This window comes from Opisthorchis viverrini (genome assembly GCF_000715545.1).
Source record: "Opisthorchis viverrini unplaced genomic scaffold opera_v5_586, whole genome shotgun sequence".
In the NCBI taxonomy this organism is placed as follows: domain Eukaryota; kingdom Metazoa; phylum Platyhelminthes; class Trematoda; order Opisthorchiida; family Opisthorchiidae; genus Opisthorchis; species Opisthorchis viverrini.
In genome coordinates this window covers 1396-18390 of record NW_008752231.1, presented here as the reverse complement: position 1 = coordinate 18390, position 16995 = coordinate 1396, and the positions used below count along the sequence as shown (strand labels likewise).

Sequence of the window (16995 nt, the reverse complement as noted above, 5' to 3'; positions counted from 1 at the left end):
TATAAATGTATAATGTGCTATATTAATATAATATAATATATGTTATGTATTATATGTTATATATGATATATATTATTATATTATGGACGTTATGGACATTCCCCTCAACAAGGCTGCGCCAGCTCTTAGTTTGCTCAGTGAGCTCAGTTCGAGTTACTTTGTCAGGCATAATCAACATCAAAAGCAATAACACAGCATTATTCTCCGAAAGATGGTGCTTCTCTGGCTTGCCGATGTGGTTGTAGGGATCATGGTTGTACACGCACTGGGGCACTTCTAAGGCACCCAAACCTGGACAAGAGGGTGTTTAGAGTTCTGGACCCAAAAGTTGGACTACATGCAGTGGTTTTTGGTTGGAAATGTCCCCACATCCCCTTTTTAAAGTACAAGTCACCACACATGTTCAAACTCCCAACATGTGGGACAAGAAGACTGTATTTCAGGCCTCTAAACATTGATCAACCTGGTATGAGAGAATCCGTGGATATCACACGGGCACCCCCAATATGGCTCAGTAGGTCAGGGGCGCACACAGACCGTCACGCCATGGCAAGATTCAATCTCTTCCTGAGGGACTTTGTCAGTCATCAAAACAGATTTCCGTAGAGCAGTTTTGAATAGATACGAACCCTTATCACCGATTAGGTTGTTGTCTGCCTATATGGACAAGGGCGTAGATATAACATAATCTTGGTATCTTGCTACAGCTATATTATAAAAGACGCCTGGGATACGTTTGTTGAACCAACTGAAACATGAGGCAACCTGCGCGGCACATTCAGCTACTTAGAAACACCATAAACGAGAGATTCAGCTGGGTTCCAGGCGAGTCTCTCACAAAACCCAATTTGTTTGCAAATGAGTGTACTTCGCTCATTTTGTGCAATTTGGTTCCAAGTAGAACATAGGGTTGATGAAAACTAGGGGACTACGCCTACCTGATGAGCCCTAAAAAGGGTGAAACTAGTGGTGGGCTGTCGAGGAATTTTCACAAAACTTATTAGTAGTGTATTACATCCGTGGGAGAAAAATGCTTGTAACTAAAATGCAATTATACACTTGTTGCTATTTATAAGTAAGCCCAAGCTAACCGAAATCACGAAGTTAAGCCACGTCCTCCAGAAAATGCTTGAGAGGAAATGCGGCCTCGCGCTCTAGTAGCCTAAACAAAAAGACAACCACACCACCAGTTAGAGGCTTCACCCGTGACTTCTACCATTCCACGCTTATTAGATCAGCATAAAAAATGTGAGCACTACTCTTGGAAAACAAGTCAAGATTTGAGAACCAATGATTGATATGCAGCCGACAATATCTGCCAAAGCTGCGAATTGACGGATATTGAAAAAGTAGCACTATGAGTAGTGAGTTACGTCGGGACAAAAACGTATTGCGATATCTCAAATATCGTACCAACTAAAACGTTCGATGGATCTCACGTCAAAACCGAATTCCTATGCAAGTCAGAGTACTTGGCATAAATCTCCTTTGCTTCTCAAGTTCGCGCCTGGAAGACGGAAGCTACTAGAACGTTTGCGGCGCTAGAAGATAGATTTTTTGTACGTCTGTTGGACTTAGAATAAATACAATTTAGGTACCGCCTAGAAAGTAAGTACCCACACACCTCTCTCTGTTGCTTATCACTACGGTGAAGAAACTTGACGAACGGTAAATTGACTCTTGTTCAGCCTACCAAAGTTCCAACCAAAAACTGAAACCAGTTACCGTAGGATTAAAGGGGTAAGAAGTTGAGCTATTGTCGCTCTAACGGAAACTCCAATTTGATTCGAACGAGGGACTCGAATAGCTCCAAGCTGAAGCTCTCGTTTGTAGTGTTCTTCCTTGTCCAGATGTTCTGCATTAGGGTAGCCTAACTTTTCCGTTTGTACGATATTAGAGATATCACAATACGTTTTTGTCAGCACGTAACACACTACTCATAACGTTACTTAAAACTTTTCACCTATGAGTGGTTTCGATCGCCTTGGGACTCATCAACAAGTTTCACGTCAGTCAACTTTATGTTCCAGTTGAAACCAAATTGTACGCAGTTGGTAAAGTACATTCCGACTCCCAGCCAATCATATTCCTGAAAACAGTCTGAAAGTAAATATGACACTCAAGGGCCACTGCGTGTTTCAGTCAGAGCAATGTTCAAGACATCCACGCATCTTTTCACTCATAAGACTCCTGAGCTAGGTTTGCCTGGTGAACCTCAGAACAATCAAAAGCGATAATAAGTAGTGTGATTCGAAGAATATTTTTGATCCTTATGTCAATGTGGCCACATGCTTTACTTTCCATCATACCATCCATCGAAAATGAGTTTCACGTGGCTGTGATCAAACTCCCTCCGGGTTCAAAGTGTTTGCGTTTTTGATCGAAATCGAGTTCGATTATCAGGTTTAGGAATTGGTGTTTTCGTGAGTTTTTACGATCATTTTTTAAATGATTAGTTTTTACATGAAATACATTCAGTTACGCTACAGGTGAAAGAAAGAAGGCCTTCGCTGCGGAGTTATTTATTAGAAAATGCCAACTGACCGGTTACAGACCATTGGGCAGCGAAGCAAAACTCTTATTTGCATCTTATTTACAAAAACTGGACATCCATCTTCTCCCGAGCGTGTCTTCTTGAACTTTCCTGGAGATTCATTGACTCCATTCATCCATCGCTCAAATCCAAGCAAATGTTACAAAGCGACTCCACAAATTCCGCACCTTTTCAAAAGACACAAAGCGAAGTTCCACGAACAACACATGCTACTCGCGTGCCTCCTCATCAGTAGTACCACCGTTACACAGGTAATCAATTCACACGAAAAATGTAGTTGACCGTTTGAAACTTAAGATAAAAAGAACTTCGCTGTTGTAAACAGGTTCTTACTGTTAACATCTCCAACTTCTCGTAGTTCCACGATACTCATCATAAGGTCACAATCACGTCGATATCCTGTGAACAGTCGCCCTCTCGTCTTCCTCCTGGTGAATCCACACAAAGCGAAGAAACAATAAGTTTGGCTCTTACTAGAATTCATCAGTACTGCATATCCTTGGCTTTAGCGGGGTTCGAAGACAGGATATTTGAGCCAAGCGCCTTGCTGCTATTCCTCCATCAAATGCTGACGCAAAATAGGTGGACGTGTTCACGCTTGACTAACTGGATCAGTTTATTCGATGTAATAATTCAGAGGCAACCAGCGAGCGGGGGTGAAGCAGTGATCGTATGCTCGCCTCGCATGTCACATACGCGGAGTTCGAACCCGGGCACCGCCGATCATATGCGATGAAGGTGAGCTTTAATAAAAGCGAAATTCTTGCCTAGTGCTTTTCCCGGGTGGTATGGTCTCATGAGAACAGTTGATTACTGACAGAATAGTTGTCTGAAACATCGACAGCTAATCATGGGATTAGATTTTGTTGTTTTAAACACTGATTACTCGTCAGTAATATCTTAACTACTACCAGCGGGATCTTAACATTAACTAATGATAATGTAACACGGCTAATTTTATCTTGAGATGACACACTACTCACAAGTCCTATGGAAAATTTCTGTAAGCTTACTACATGTTTCACTCTACTTAGTCTCATTACGTAGGCATAGTCCTCGTGTTTCCATGGCCCGAATTCTCTGGATAGACAGGCACAACAGTGAGGTGGTTTAAGGATTTCCATCCATCAGTCGGTGACAGCCCGTGACGTATGTCACTAGTTCGGTTACTGTGTGCGCGTTGTGCGCGTGAACGCGCACCCACTCTTCACCACGCTCTCGGCCACTCATTTGGAGCACTACTCTCAGGGTGCACAGAGAACACTGCACACCTTCCGTGGATGAACTCTGAACAGGATAGGAAGGGGACTGTTCTGTCTTGGGGGTATATCCACACCAAAGCCCTGAACTCTCATTATAGCTCGTCAGCAGTGCAAAGCACTGATCAGGTCGGGATTTAACCTGTGAATAACTACATGCTAGCTGACCCCGCACATCAGACGTCCGGAGTTCGAACCCCGAGGCAGCCATGGGTGTGCACCGTTGATTAATTCTAATAGATCCCCCCTTGGTTTGGATTCACCAGAATAATGCGGCCAGGACAGGTGTGGAATGATTGGAACTCTACAAATCTTACAACCACCCAAAACTAACTTCGGGTTACCGAGGACGTTAGGGCAGAACAAACGTATACGATGTGACCTTTAACTAATTTGGCGTAGACAGGAGCCTAAAATCCCGATAAATCCAACCGAAAAACGGGTGTTTGGCAAGTCTTGCTACACCTTACCATGCCAGCCTATTCTGTAAGCTTGGATCAATGAACAGAAATGTGATTTTTGACCGGGAACCTAGCGACACTAGCCTTTTAATACAGCATATCGGATCCCCTGTTTCCACAAATTCACAATTCACGGTAATTAATTTTTGAAAAGAGGTCCATTATGAACATGATAGCATCACCCGATTCTTACATGGGTGTTTCTGGAATATTCTCCAGACATTTCCGAACACTGCGAGTCACCCAACGATGAATCCTTGGGTACAAGTGGTTACAAAATAATACGTCTTGTCAGAAAACCAAATCTCTGTCATGTTGATCGATTGGTTCCGGCGATTGTAGTGCTACTTCTGCAAGAGACTGGCAAGTAAATGAGAATACCCAGTCGTGGAAAAAATAGGTTTTAATATCCGTCTCAAAATGCATTTAAGGGAAAACCAGGTTCAACCATTGATCGTACGTTCGGACCGCACAGTACTCGCGGTCTTGGCGAGAGCACACTGTTCGTAAGGTTGCTGGAAACGTTCCGGCAGCTCATGAACGGTCCCGCCCTCCTTCGAGCTCGCAGATAGGCGAATTATATCAGTCTAATGTTTCACTCGAACCAAAACTACACATAATTCGCGATCTACACTCAATCGTAAACCAATCTGGTTTTAACAGAAGACTGATTTGACTCCCAATGAATCTTCCACTAATGATAATTTTGAAAAAGAGACCGCCTTCTTGCAGCCCATTCGGCTGAAGAATGTTGTAAGCTAGAAATTCCCCAAGAATCCGGTCAGGTTTCCCACAAAAACCAACTTAGTTTCCCAGTGGGTGTATTTCGCGAGTTCACGGTTTTATTTGACTATGCAGAACTATGCAATGCAGACTGTGGTGCTTCAGAGCCAACCTGCGTGCGCCGAAGAAACAACGACCTGCTTATGTCAACCGTCTGCCCAAGGTTAATCAATAGTCAGACCAATCAGACGCGCAACGCCTCAAACCGAAGACGTGGGCGTTACCTATTGACCAATCACAAGACGGCCTTGTAACAGCAGCCATTAGATTGATCTATTTCAGTCCTTACTTGCAACACTGGTGGGTGACCTATATGACGCTAACCCATATCCCACCAGATGATGAAAGAACACAATACTTTTAGTGAACTAACCTCAGTGATAAATTGGGTTGGTGTTAACTTGGGGCTCAAAGGAATCCCAGCTTAATATCTCTTCTTTGATATTCCCCATTCTATAACAAAATTATACTTCGACCTCACGAATATCGTGTCGACGTAAGCATAAATGTGCAACGCATTGAGTTCGGAAATGCTGGGGTCCGGTTCAGTTTCTCGCTAACACAAATTCAATTTTTAATTTGGAATATTTCAGCAATTAGATATAACTCAGAGTTCATCTAAATCACAATTCGAATAGAAACTTGGATAGTTCGCTTATCCGATTGGGATAAGGGAGGCGAAACCGGTAGTGGGTTTTTGAATGATATCCAGCGTGTGTTGCCAAGCTATGAAAATAATTAGAAACGGTTTCCATCAATCTTTCTTTCTATCCTTCCTCCTCAAGGCAGTGGTACTTACCTCCTACTAGAAACCACACACTCGTACACCGTAGAGACAGATATGATATGCCTGAACTTCGCTCATTACTTTCAAAGGAAACATAGACGTGTGCCAACAATTGGGATATAAAGCCCAAGCGTACAAAAGTAATTGATTCTCATAGACGTTCTTCACGACCGAAGGACAACATATCGCAATATGGCTCCGATACGTTCACTGGTATTCGGAAACTTATAAATGCGTACTATTCCTTTCAACTACTTCCCGACCAACCTATTCTCCAATAGGGTAAGACACGGATTGGTTCTGTGATATGGTTGATAGAGCCTTCTCTAGTGAAGTTTTAATACTCCAGTCGTTTTTCATGTTTGTATCAAGCGTAGTCAGACGTAGTGACAATAAGATTTTCTTAGACTTTAGACGCCTCGATTAATTGCAAACCTTCACAAGATATGTCCCGCCGCATGCCAATCAGGATTGAATGACGTCAGCGATTGCAAACGAATGTAGAGGATTTCGAAGATGCTGATGAACCGCTTCAAGTTCGGACTAGCAAGGCGTCTGATTAGAGAACTGTGCAGTGGCGGCAAAGCACTCGCTTCGCATGTCAGATATGTGAAGGATATGTACTACTGATGAGCTCTAAAAGGAGCGAACCTCTGGCCCAGTAATCCCCCCTCCCTCATTAGCCTGGGCTCACCAGAATAAGTTATTCGGGACAGGACAACGACTTTTCGATAAAATGCATCCTACAAATCCCGTAAGCACCCATAACTAATAAGGGAAGAGTTGCACCAGTGACTTTCGAGCCGGGCTATTTTTGGCACTGACGCCCAACACTCAATCAATCGTCAAAATGCACAATAACATCTAAGTGAACTATGATAAAAACGAATTGTGTTATCAGTAGAACTAATCAAGCAGCCAAATGTTAAACACTGTTGATAGCCGGAGCAGCCGTCCTTCGGATATTCTATATATNAACTATGATAAAAACGAATTGTGTTATCAGTAGAACTAATCAAGCAGCCAAATGTTAAACACTGTTGATAGCCGAGAGCAGCCGTCCTTCAGATATTCTATACCCCCATTTGACTGTTCTGTTCACAATAAAGATTCTCAGATGAGCATTTTAGACAACGCACTTGGTAGTTTTTTTCACCAAAAACCCAATGCGCCTGAAATGTTCGTAGTCGACTCTCTCCGATGAAACCACTGATCGGTTTGTCTGGCCTTCGTTTCGCAAGCCCACCATAAAGTCAACTGCGTGTGTTGCGCCCACAATATACAGACGTGTTGGAAATCGATACACCAGATTTAGTGATAACGGCTTTAATATTTTTTTCTTTTCGGGTGGTACTAAGCGTATATTTTTGTTATATCTGACCGTTGTCCAGTGCCTAGTGCTGGAAGAAGGGCTCGGCAACAAAGAACACGACGGTTTCATTGGAACAAATGAGTGTGTGCGAGTGCCAAAGTTACATCGGTACTTTTGACATTAAATCAGGCTGTCTGATCCGCGATGAGAGAACACCCGTCGACCGGGCTTCTATGAAATGCCTGAACACTTATCATAGTCGGTTGTGCTTCCGTGGCCTGCCTGAACACTCATCGGCTTTTGCTGAATTGACTGGCCTGGATGCTTGCTGGCTTCCCTATTGAGATTTCGGTGGAGTTTTAGGGTCTCAGTAGGCTTCGCGCGTTATGGACTACTTTCAGGAACCTGACCTTCCTGGAATTTTTACACCATGATAAAACCTGTCAAGAAGTAAAATAATCACCAAATAAAGGCATTTGCTTAATACATTGGTATCAGGGGGGCATGATGTTCAACACATTCTGTTGAAGAATGCATGAGAATGAGAGACACGGTTGACCGTCCTGGTAACAAAAACGTGATATACGAATAGGTCTATTACCCCGGTTACATAAATTTCAGTATTCGTTTGGAAAATGAAGATTCTGAAAACCCTATCTGGTGAGTCTTAAAGAAAGGCAAAACTTGTGGTGGACTGCCTCGGTCATCTGTAATTAGCGTGCTGTATCACGATGAAAGTGTGGTCTGTATGCCATATTTTGATGAGAGATGCATGAGAATTATATCCATTCCTAGAAAACTAACAAACAGCTCAAACATGTGCCAGGATGTTGTCTTCTGAACAGAGTGTGGCAGAAATGTGGAATAACGATAAAAACGTACGACACACCACTAGACGCAAGTTCTGATCTAAATGCTTACTCGTGTCAACAGATCCACTTGTCTGTCTAGCGTGAGAATGCAGTCGCCCATGAAGACTGACTGAAGACGAAGGATTCCATTCAGTTGACTGTCTTTGGCTTGTCATCGGACTAAAGATCTGAATGGGACTACTCCTCGTGCACCGCGGATCAGACCAGAACAAACCGTCCTCCACATCTTCCTTTATCCACGAAGAGTAGGAATGTCCAGTGTTTTTCACTTCTGGTACTCTTAAAAACACCGAATTGTTTTGAACTTGACACATAGATCCAGTCAAGCTATCCGCTGTTGTTCCTTCCTGTACATCCTCTGAGAGGTCGTTCACATGAATCTGAATTGGACTGCCGTTGGAATGCCAGTGGTCGAGAGTTGGGACTCCATTCCTTTCGCCAGTCATTTCACCGACTGGATAGACACAGGCAACATTACACGGGACACAATGTGCACCGGTCCTAGCCGGTAAGTTGGAACGCTTCGACTGGTTGAACGTCAGCCGTACGGAGAGAAGCAACCACCAGTCCGATGAAGGTTGCCATGGCAACCCGCTGGTTTAATCCCACGCCCAGTCACTCCGGTTGCCTCATCTAATGGTTGAACGCGATTGGTCACAGACGTTTGTTGCAGGCAACTCCCAGGGTTTGTTACTCAGTTGGTGCGTAGGACCATCTTATTTCAGTTTCTGGTGGTTAAATTGGATACGTAACAAAATGGGCGTGGTTATTATCAGAGAACCGTGTTTCAGAACTTGCGTACGACAACAAGGAATGATATTTAATGGCTGTTATCCTACCATAGGGCACAAAACTAGAATAGCTGCTGGAATTCGTGTTTGTTTCTACCGTCCTAAAACTGGACTGAGCGGTATTAGAGTCTCTCAGGGGGAACTTAATTAACAGTGATGTGTATCGGGCTAACATGCAGGTGAAAAAACCTATCGACATACTCATGAAGTCGATCAAAGCGGGGCAACCAGGTCAAATGTTGGATAATACTTTGGGTTCTTCAACAACCCATGGCAATGAATAATAGGCTTTGCAGTTGTCATTCCTCCCTCCTAGTTCCCCGAAACCCATGCGGAATTCATACTACTGTATGTATGTCACTGATGTACCTAAAAAACTTACTGATGAATAGTCTTGGGAGGGAACTGATGTTGCTGTCAGCCGGGACTCTGGAAGTACCGTCAATGCTCCCTTAGCCCCAGATTTTCACGTGAAAAAAGGACACTAGAATTCGCTTTTTTATTGGACATTCGGTAAGCCGGAATTTCTAAAGTATTCCATGATGGCTCTTTAACGTCTCCACGGCTTTGTTCCGTGTTCAAGCTGACAGTAACCATATAACCTGTTCCGGTAATACACAGAAATCACCGAGATATTGCTCGTCCGGTTCGAAGCTTTCGTTTGGATTTACTGTGCCGTGATGGCGAGGTGGCTCAGGTGGTTAGAGCGCGAATTTACGACCGGAAGGGTCCGTGGTTCGAACCCGACCTCTGCCTCTCGACTTACCCTGTCTAGACTTGGGCAACCTGGCAGTATCCCAGCCCTCGCACCTCCTTCGGGTAGCATGGCAGCTAGGCACCGGAAGGGTGTTACAGCTGAACGATCTTTTTTTACTATGCCGAGAGTATAATTCTGGGTCATCACCTAATCTTTTATTAGACTACTAAAACGACCTCACTGGTTCTAACTTATGGTTTAACACTGAAAGTTTACTCCGAATTAAACGACCAAATTACCATTTTCAGAGTACTCAGAGTCGAGGATGTGTTTTGAATAGAAGTCGAAAACGTCAATTTTCTGAGGTATACATTGAGATCTATCTGGTTTTTTACTTCATCACGTCAAACAAACAGCTGATTTCAAAACAGCTGATTTCAAACGCACCCTTATAACCATCCGTTGCCATAGCAATTACCACACAGTCTTCTTGAGGAAGTGAAGCTCTATTTTTCCACAATTTCGCTGTTGTGTTTGGGGGTGGCGGTGGTAACTTTACACGGTCCTCATGAAAAATCCATTATGGTCATTCCAGAATTTCGGCATGGAGAACGTTCAACAAGGTCTGCAGGGAAGGGGGCTAGTTGAAGATCTGCGTCAAAACTCAAAGATTTTTCCGGTGTTTGAAGAGACAGGCTTGCGCTTGCACCCGATTCGTCGATTCTGATTTCAGCCCATTGCCAGAAAAAGCATAACTTGTCTGTGTAGAGGATTCTCTGTAGAAAGCTCTCAGTATGACAAAATTTTCTTCTCTACTGAACACGGGGACAGTGTTTTTAGGGCATACTTCTTCTCATGGAGAAATAACAGTGTCATCTCTTGAGAAGTACACTCATTTGCAAAGCAATTTGGTTTTCACTAGAGACTCAACTGAATCTCTCGTTTATGAAGTTACGTGAACCAAATTGATTTGCAAATGAGTGTATTTCCCGAGAATAGTCCAGTTTGGGTTCAAGTAGAACATAATGTTGATGGAAACTCGGGGACTGCGCCTACCTGATGAGCCCCAAGAAGGACGGAACCGGTCGTGGGCTGTCGAAGAGTTTTCAGTAACCTTGTGAGTAGTTTCCTTCATGCAAATAGTGTCGTCCTTTCTTAGCCTGATCTCCAATATCTCGCCTAGGAATAAAATAGGTGAGATCACAAGCAAATTCAATATCAGTCGTCTGGCTGGTCTCTTCAAGCGTAAGTGAAAAGAAACACCTCGCTGTGAAGTTGTTTATTGGTAAACACGAACTAACCGGTTACAAGTCAATAGACACGAAAGTGAATAGCTCATCTGCACATCGATTTTGAAAAGCGAACATTCACAAACGTCCTCTTGAACTGTCCTGGACATTCTCTGCATATTAAAGAACAAAGGACGAGTACTTCAAAGCGGTTCCGTAGTAACCTTCACCTTCCATCAGGTGCGGAGGCAGGTCTTGGATATCGGACCAGAGGCTACTTGCATGTTCATCAGTAGTATACACCGTTAAACAAATATCACCTTCACAAAGTAAAATACACTCACTCCTTCTTCGGCTTTCCCAGGAGAGAAAACGTTTGGTGTGTAGCTTAAATTTTGTGGTACACAAGGAGACTGTTAAAAAAACTACCAGATGACATCTATCGAATACTTGTGGAGTTTTCAAGGTCCTTGGTGTGATTTTACATCCGTGTACGTGCCATCATCTGGAACCACTGCATTCAAAAACGGTTAAGCTGCAAACTATCAGCAAAGTGGCACAGTGTTGACTTGTCACAAGTTGCCTGTCGGACATCGAAAATAAGGGTCTGGAACCTTGGAGATTCCTTAGAACAGCTTCTCTCAAGAGGCTGATGGAGTTTTATGGAGGAGAGGGGCGGCGGTGGAGTTGAACCTGGCAGGTACAGTCGATGAAGTGTGGTGCTTCAGGGAGCTGGTTGGAATTTTTACGCGCACACAGTCCAGAAGACCGTTGTTGCCTCAACAAGAAAGATTCCGTTCACACAAATCTTCTGGTATGTTGCGATCGGCGGACCACGGTTCCTCAGTGTGTCCATTCATTCCCGAAAGCCTTGTTATCAAAATGGACCCGTTGATTATTGACTAGTCCTTTTAGTTTGCCCAGTCACACAGCTGATTTTTTTGGAAAACTGTTTATTGAGACGGGAATTATTTGGTCAAGCTTGAAATTAGGTGAGAAGAAATATACACCCCGTCATGATTTGCCACAGAAGATCTGTTCATATGTGGTCAGATCGTCATCTCCAGTGAACTGAATGCAAAAAGTCAACAGCGCGAAAATTCGTTGCGGTGCCGCATGGAGGTGACGAAATTTGTAGGTATATGTCAGGAGAAGCAGATGGCCGGGAATATCCATTGACAAGAGCTTTGAGGATTTGGTAACAAGCCTGGTAGATAATGGTTAACGGATTTTTGGTTTTTCGAGGGAGTCATCTGGAATCCAGCTGAATCGTAACATCTCTAGGAGGCATGAAGGAGGCTAGGATATTGCCAGATCGCCCGAGCCTAGACAGGGGAAGTCGAGAGGCAGCGGTCGGGTTCGAACCACGGACCTTCCGGTCAGCAAATTCGCGCTCTAACCCCTTAGTCCATCTCGCCCCCGACATCTCGAATATCGTAACAACCAAGACAGCACTTTCAGTCGCTTAAAAACATGATAAACGAGAGATTCAGCTGGGTCCTGGTTGAGTCAAGTGTATTTCCCGAGAATAGTCCAGTTTGGGTTCAAGTAGAACATAATGTTGATGGAAACTCGGGGACTGCGCCTACCTGATGAGCCCCAAGAAGGACGGAACCGGTCGTGGGCTGTCGAAGAGTTTTCAGTAACCTTGTGAGTAGTTTCCTTCATGCAAATAGTGTCGTCCTTTCTTAGCCTGATCTCCAATATCTCGCCTAGGAATAAAATAGGTGAGATCACAAGCAAATTCAATATCAGTCGTCTGGCTGGTCTCTTCAAGCGTAAGTGAAAAGAAACACCTCGCTGTGAAGTTGTTTATTGGTAAACACGAACTAACCGGTTACAAGTCAATAGACACGAAAGTGAATAGCTCATCTGCACATCGATTTTGAAAAGCGAACATTCACAAACGTCCTCTTGAACTGTCCTGGACATTCTCTGCATATTAAAGAACAAAGGACGAGTACTTCAAAGCGGTTCCGTAGTAACCTTCACCTTCCATCAGGTGCGGAGGCAGGTCTTGGATATCGGACCAGAGGCTACTTGCATGTTCATCAGTAGTATACACCGTTAAACAAATATCACCTTCACAAAGTAAAATACACTCACTCCTTCTTCGGCTTTCCCAGGAGAGAAAACGTTTGGTGTGTAGCTTAAATTTTGTGGTACACAAGGAGACTGTTAAAAAAACTACCAGATGACATCTATCGAATACTTGTGGAGTTTTCAAGGTCCTTGGTGTGATTTTACATCCGTGTACGTGCCATCATCTGGAACCACTGCATTCAAAAACGGTTAAGCTGCAAACTATCAGCAAAGTGGCACAGTGTTGACTTGTCACAAGTTGCCTGTCGGACATCGAAAATAAGGGTCTGGAACCTTGGAGATTCCTTAGAACAGCTTCTCTCAAGAGGCTGATGGAGTTTTATGGAGGAGAGGGGCGGCGGTGGAGTTGAACCTGGCAGGTACAGTCGATGAAGTGTGGTGCTTCAGGGAGCTGGTTGGAATTTTTACGCGCACACAGTCCAGAAGACCGTTGTTGCCTCAACAAGAAAGATTCCGTTCACACAAATCTTCTGGTATGTTGCGATCGGCGGACCACGGTTCCTCAGTGTGTCCATTCATTCCCGAAAGCCTTGTTATCAAAATGGACCCGTTGATTATTGACTAGTCCTTTTAGTTTGCCCAGTCACACAGCTGATTTTTTTGGAAAACTGTTTATTGAGACGGGAATTATTTGGTCAAGCTTGAAATTAGGTGAGAAGAAATATACACCCCGTCATGATTTGCCACAGAAGATCTGTTCATATGTGGTCAGATCGTCATCTCCAGTGAACTGAATGCAAAAAGTCAACAGCGCGAAAATTCGTTGCGGTGCCGCATGGAGGTGACGAAATTTGTAGGTACATGTCAGGAGAAGCAGATGGCCGGGAATATCCATTGACAAGAGCTTTGAGGATTTGGTAACAAGCCTGGTAGATAATGGTTAACGGATTTTTGGTTTTTCGAGGGAGTCATCTGGAATCCAGCTGAATCGTAACATCTCTAGGAGGCATGAAGGAGGCTAGGATATTCCCAGATCGCCCGGGCCTAGACAGGGGAAGTCGAGAGGCAGCGGTCGGGTTCGAACCACGGACCTTCCGGTCAGCAAATTCGCGCTCTAACCCCTTAGTCCATCTCGCCCCCGACATCTCGAATATCGTAACAACCAAGACAGCACTTTCAGTCGCTTAAAAACATGATAAACGAGAGATTCAGCTGGGTCCTAGCTGAGTCACTTTCAGAAAACCAAATTAGTTTGCAAATGAGTGTATTTCGCTAGTTTCGTGCAATTTGGTTTCAAGTAGAACATGAGGTTATTGGAAACCCGGAGACTGCGCCTACCTGATGAGCCTAAAAAAGGGCGCAACCGGTCGTCGGCTGTCGAAGAATTTTCAGCAGCCTTATGAGTAGTATATTATGTCTATAAAGGTTATTGGATATTGCAGTAAGTGGGAGTTCTGCCAAGCCACATTAATGCAACGATTACCTGAGATAGACGTGACTCTTGTCGGCGATTGGTGTGGATGGTGAAGAAAAGTGGAAGGTGGAAGTGGGAAAGTTGGAACAGGGGTACCAGACAATCAGATGAGGCATTCATTAAGACGGTGACCTCTCAAAGAGCCAATAGTTTTTCATCAAGGCCATCTCGGAGGTAGGCTACTCTCGTTAAATCTAAGCAGTAAGATCCTGTGGAAACGTTGCTTTTCTCGGTGCACCTGACAAAAAAGCTAGACGTCTAACTGTACTGAAGAGAGCTTGATTGCATGGTTAACACCCACCAGATGTCATCATCAGTATTCAGCACTACTCATGTTCAACAACGTAAAATCAACGCTAAGCCTCGTTCAGCTTCTTCGTTATGCAAACGAGACTACTTGATATGGTCACATCCTAATGCTCTTGGGTTCTCAAATGCTGTGAATCGGGTTTTAAAATCAGTAATCGGTTGGCAGTCGTTGGTCCATTGAAAAGCTCAAATAAGCTGAGGAGAAAAAACTCTTTAGGCGTGTGTTGACACGGAGTGGGGGAAAGCGTTGGAATTGCACGCTTATGACTTCAATTTGTTTAGGACACAAGCTGGCGAATTCCTTAAGTGCTCACTACATGGTGAGAGTTTATAGAATCAAAGCCAACAGATATAACTACAAAACCCTCATACGTCACAACTGGTTTACAGTCAAGTGTATCGCTCGATGTGAACGACGGATTTACGTGGCCGAATTGCTACTGCCCCATCTTGATCACACAGTGGTGTTGACTTTGTCTCATCAGGTACACCATCCTGAAGGGAGTATTTGAACTAGTCGTCTAATTGTGGAAGATCTAGCTTACTACGGACTTCTGAGGACCGGATATCAACCAAGATGGTTTATGATGATAGATTCTCCTGTAAAATTGTCGTGTCGTGTATCAAGGGTGCCGGATGAACGGAGAGAACGCATGACTTGAGCCACGTAACGACTCATACGAAGCGGGCTTATCGTACTCCGTCAATGTCGACATCATCATCATCATCATCATCACCATTGTCAGAATCATCCTCTTTGACGGGGTCACTACTTGTTGACCACCAAAACCCCGTTTGTTTATTTAAACGGAGCCCGGCAATGAAAAGAACAAAACAGAAGAGGATAGGAAGTCTAAGCCCAGGTCCCCTACATGCATTTCCAGCGGTTTAACTCAAACACATGGGACAGAACTGGACATTCAAAATGGTACTGGAAATGGGTAGCGGCCATATTTTGCCACGCATCTGGAGATCAGAAAACACGGAAGCCCCGGTAAGGAAATTAAGATTCGAACAGAAATTTTTATTTGTAGTGCATCAATACATTGCACAGTCCGGTATTTCCAGAAGCCGTAGAAAGTACAGTTTAGTGAAGTCGATTCCCCGGTTTCTTTTTACAATCCCTAACAGATGTCCCAAACTTTCTGCCGACTTTTTCGCGTTTTGGAATTGAAGTGTAACATGGTATTTTTTGCCACAATCGATGGGGTGGGGATAACCAACGCGGTACCCGGGTTTGGAATCCACTGTGGACCGACAAATTTGGATTTGTCCTCTTTGCGAATGCCTTGCAGTCCTACGTATGGCTCGGAAGAGTATTCAGGAAATGGATTCAAAGTTCCGTCCTTCTTTCCACCATCACGTTTAGCCGGACTAGATGGTACAAATGTTGGCCCAATAATCATAGACTTAGGGAATGCGGCAGTTCCAAACTTCATAGTACTGGGTCCACCCGGAGCAAGAGGATCTCCTTCCGCCCAGGGGTTTCCGTCAAATGCATCTAGGGTTCGGCACGTTGAGATAAACGGTTTTCGACCTTTTAGTTTAGCAATATGGTCTTTGATCTGTGCCTCATACGTACGTCGAGCAATCTCCCCCGGAGTGTCGCCAACTGTTGCGCTAGGATACGGATTGAGACATACATCAACGTAACCATAACCAGTTCCTTTCTTGCCTGGGTTTGTATAGAAATTCTTGAGTTCCGGAACTCTTGAGACTACCTTCCGAGCCGGGTCAAATGCCTCGTAGCGCTCCTGAAAGTTGCCATAGCTGCTTCCGGTTCCCGAACGTAGCTTTGACCCGCTCGAAGGGATCCATTCTCCTCTACCAATACGCTTTGCTTTGGACTGTTTGCGTGCCTCGCGCAAAATATCTGCATAACGAACATTGCCATCGCCGATATGGATCGACTCAAAGGGGGCGAAATACCCATCGGCGTTGGCAGATTTCGACTTGGAATACCCGCCAGCTAGGTACATCGGTGGCACTCCACGTGGATTTGTTCGTATCATTGCTAGGTGTGACTGAGGAGGGACATAAGGTTCTCCAACAGTGACATAAGACATTTCCTTGAATATTCCCAACCGATCCAAATCAGGCTTTTCGTGCTGCATGGCCGTGCCTCAAACAGTGCTGTTCTCACACCGTCCCTCTAAACCGAAACTTTAAACGAGGTGCGCCTAGTTTCACGTGATGTCTCGCGGGCTTTATCTAGTGAATCGATCAAAGTCAACTGACCAACAGTGTCCCTACAGATGGTGAACATAACATGTAGATTAAAAAGTAAAATAGGTTAAAGTTTAATTTATCTTAATTTACTTTGAAACATTTAGGTGGTAAGTCAAACTGGCTTTTGGGTAAAAGCCTGAACAACTGGGCGGTTAGAAGTCAGAATTACTCTTTGAGGAATATATATATATATAT

The 16995-nt window shown here is 44.1% G+C and overlaps 3 protein-coding genes across 3 annotated transcripts in view; 1 reads left to right on the top strand and 2 right to left on the bottom strand.

The window, feature by feature from the left end:
• T265_15523 (hypothetical protein) overlaps nt 1-16149 on the top strand; it is a gene marked incomplete at both ends in the record, with an annotated part of 71079 nt that extends 54930 nt beyond the window's left edge. Inside the window, one exon of the mRNA XM_009178487.1 lies at nt 15703-16149. Coding sequence (XP_009176751.1) covers nt 15703-16149 — 447 coding nt within the window. The remainder of the gene's footprint in view (nt 1-15702) is intronic.
• On the bottom strand, nt 874-8474 carry T265_11744 (hypothetical protein; the record flags this gene model as incomplete). The annotated part of the gene is made up of 2 exons (XM_009178488.1): nt 874-948; nt 8046-8474. 2 exons carry the CDS (start codon nt 8472-8474, stop codon nt 874-876), a joined length of 504 nt encoding a protein of 167 aa, XP_009176752.1.
• On the bottom strand, nt 15696-16685 carry T265_11743 (hypothetical protein; the record flags this gene model as incomplete). Its single annotated transcript, XM_009178486.1, has 1 exon — nt 15696-16685. One exon carries the CDS (start codon nt 16683-16685, stop codon nt 15696-15698), a length of 990 nt encoding a protein of 329 aa, XP_009176750.1.
• Nucleotides 16686-16995: the final 310 nt, after the last annotated feature.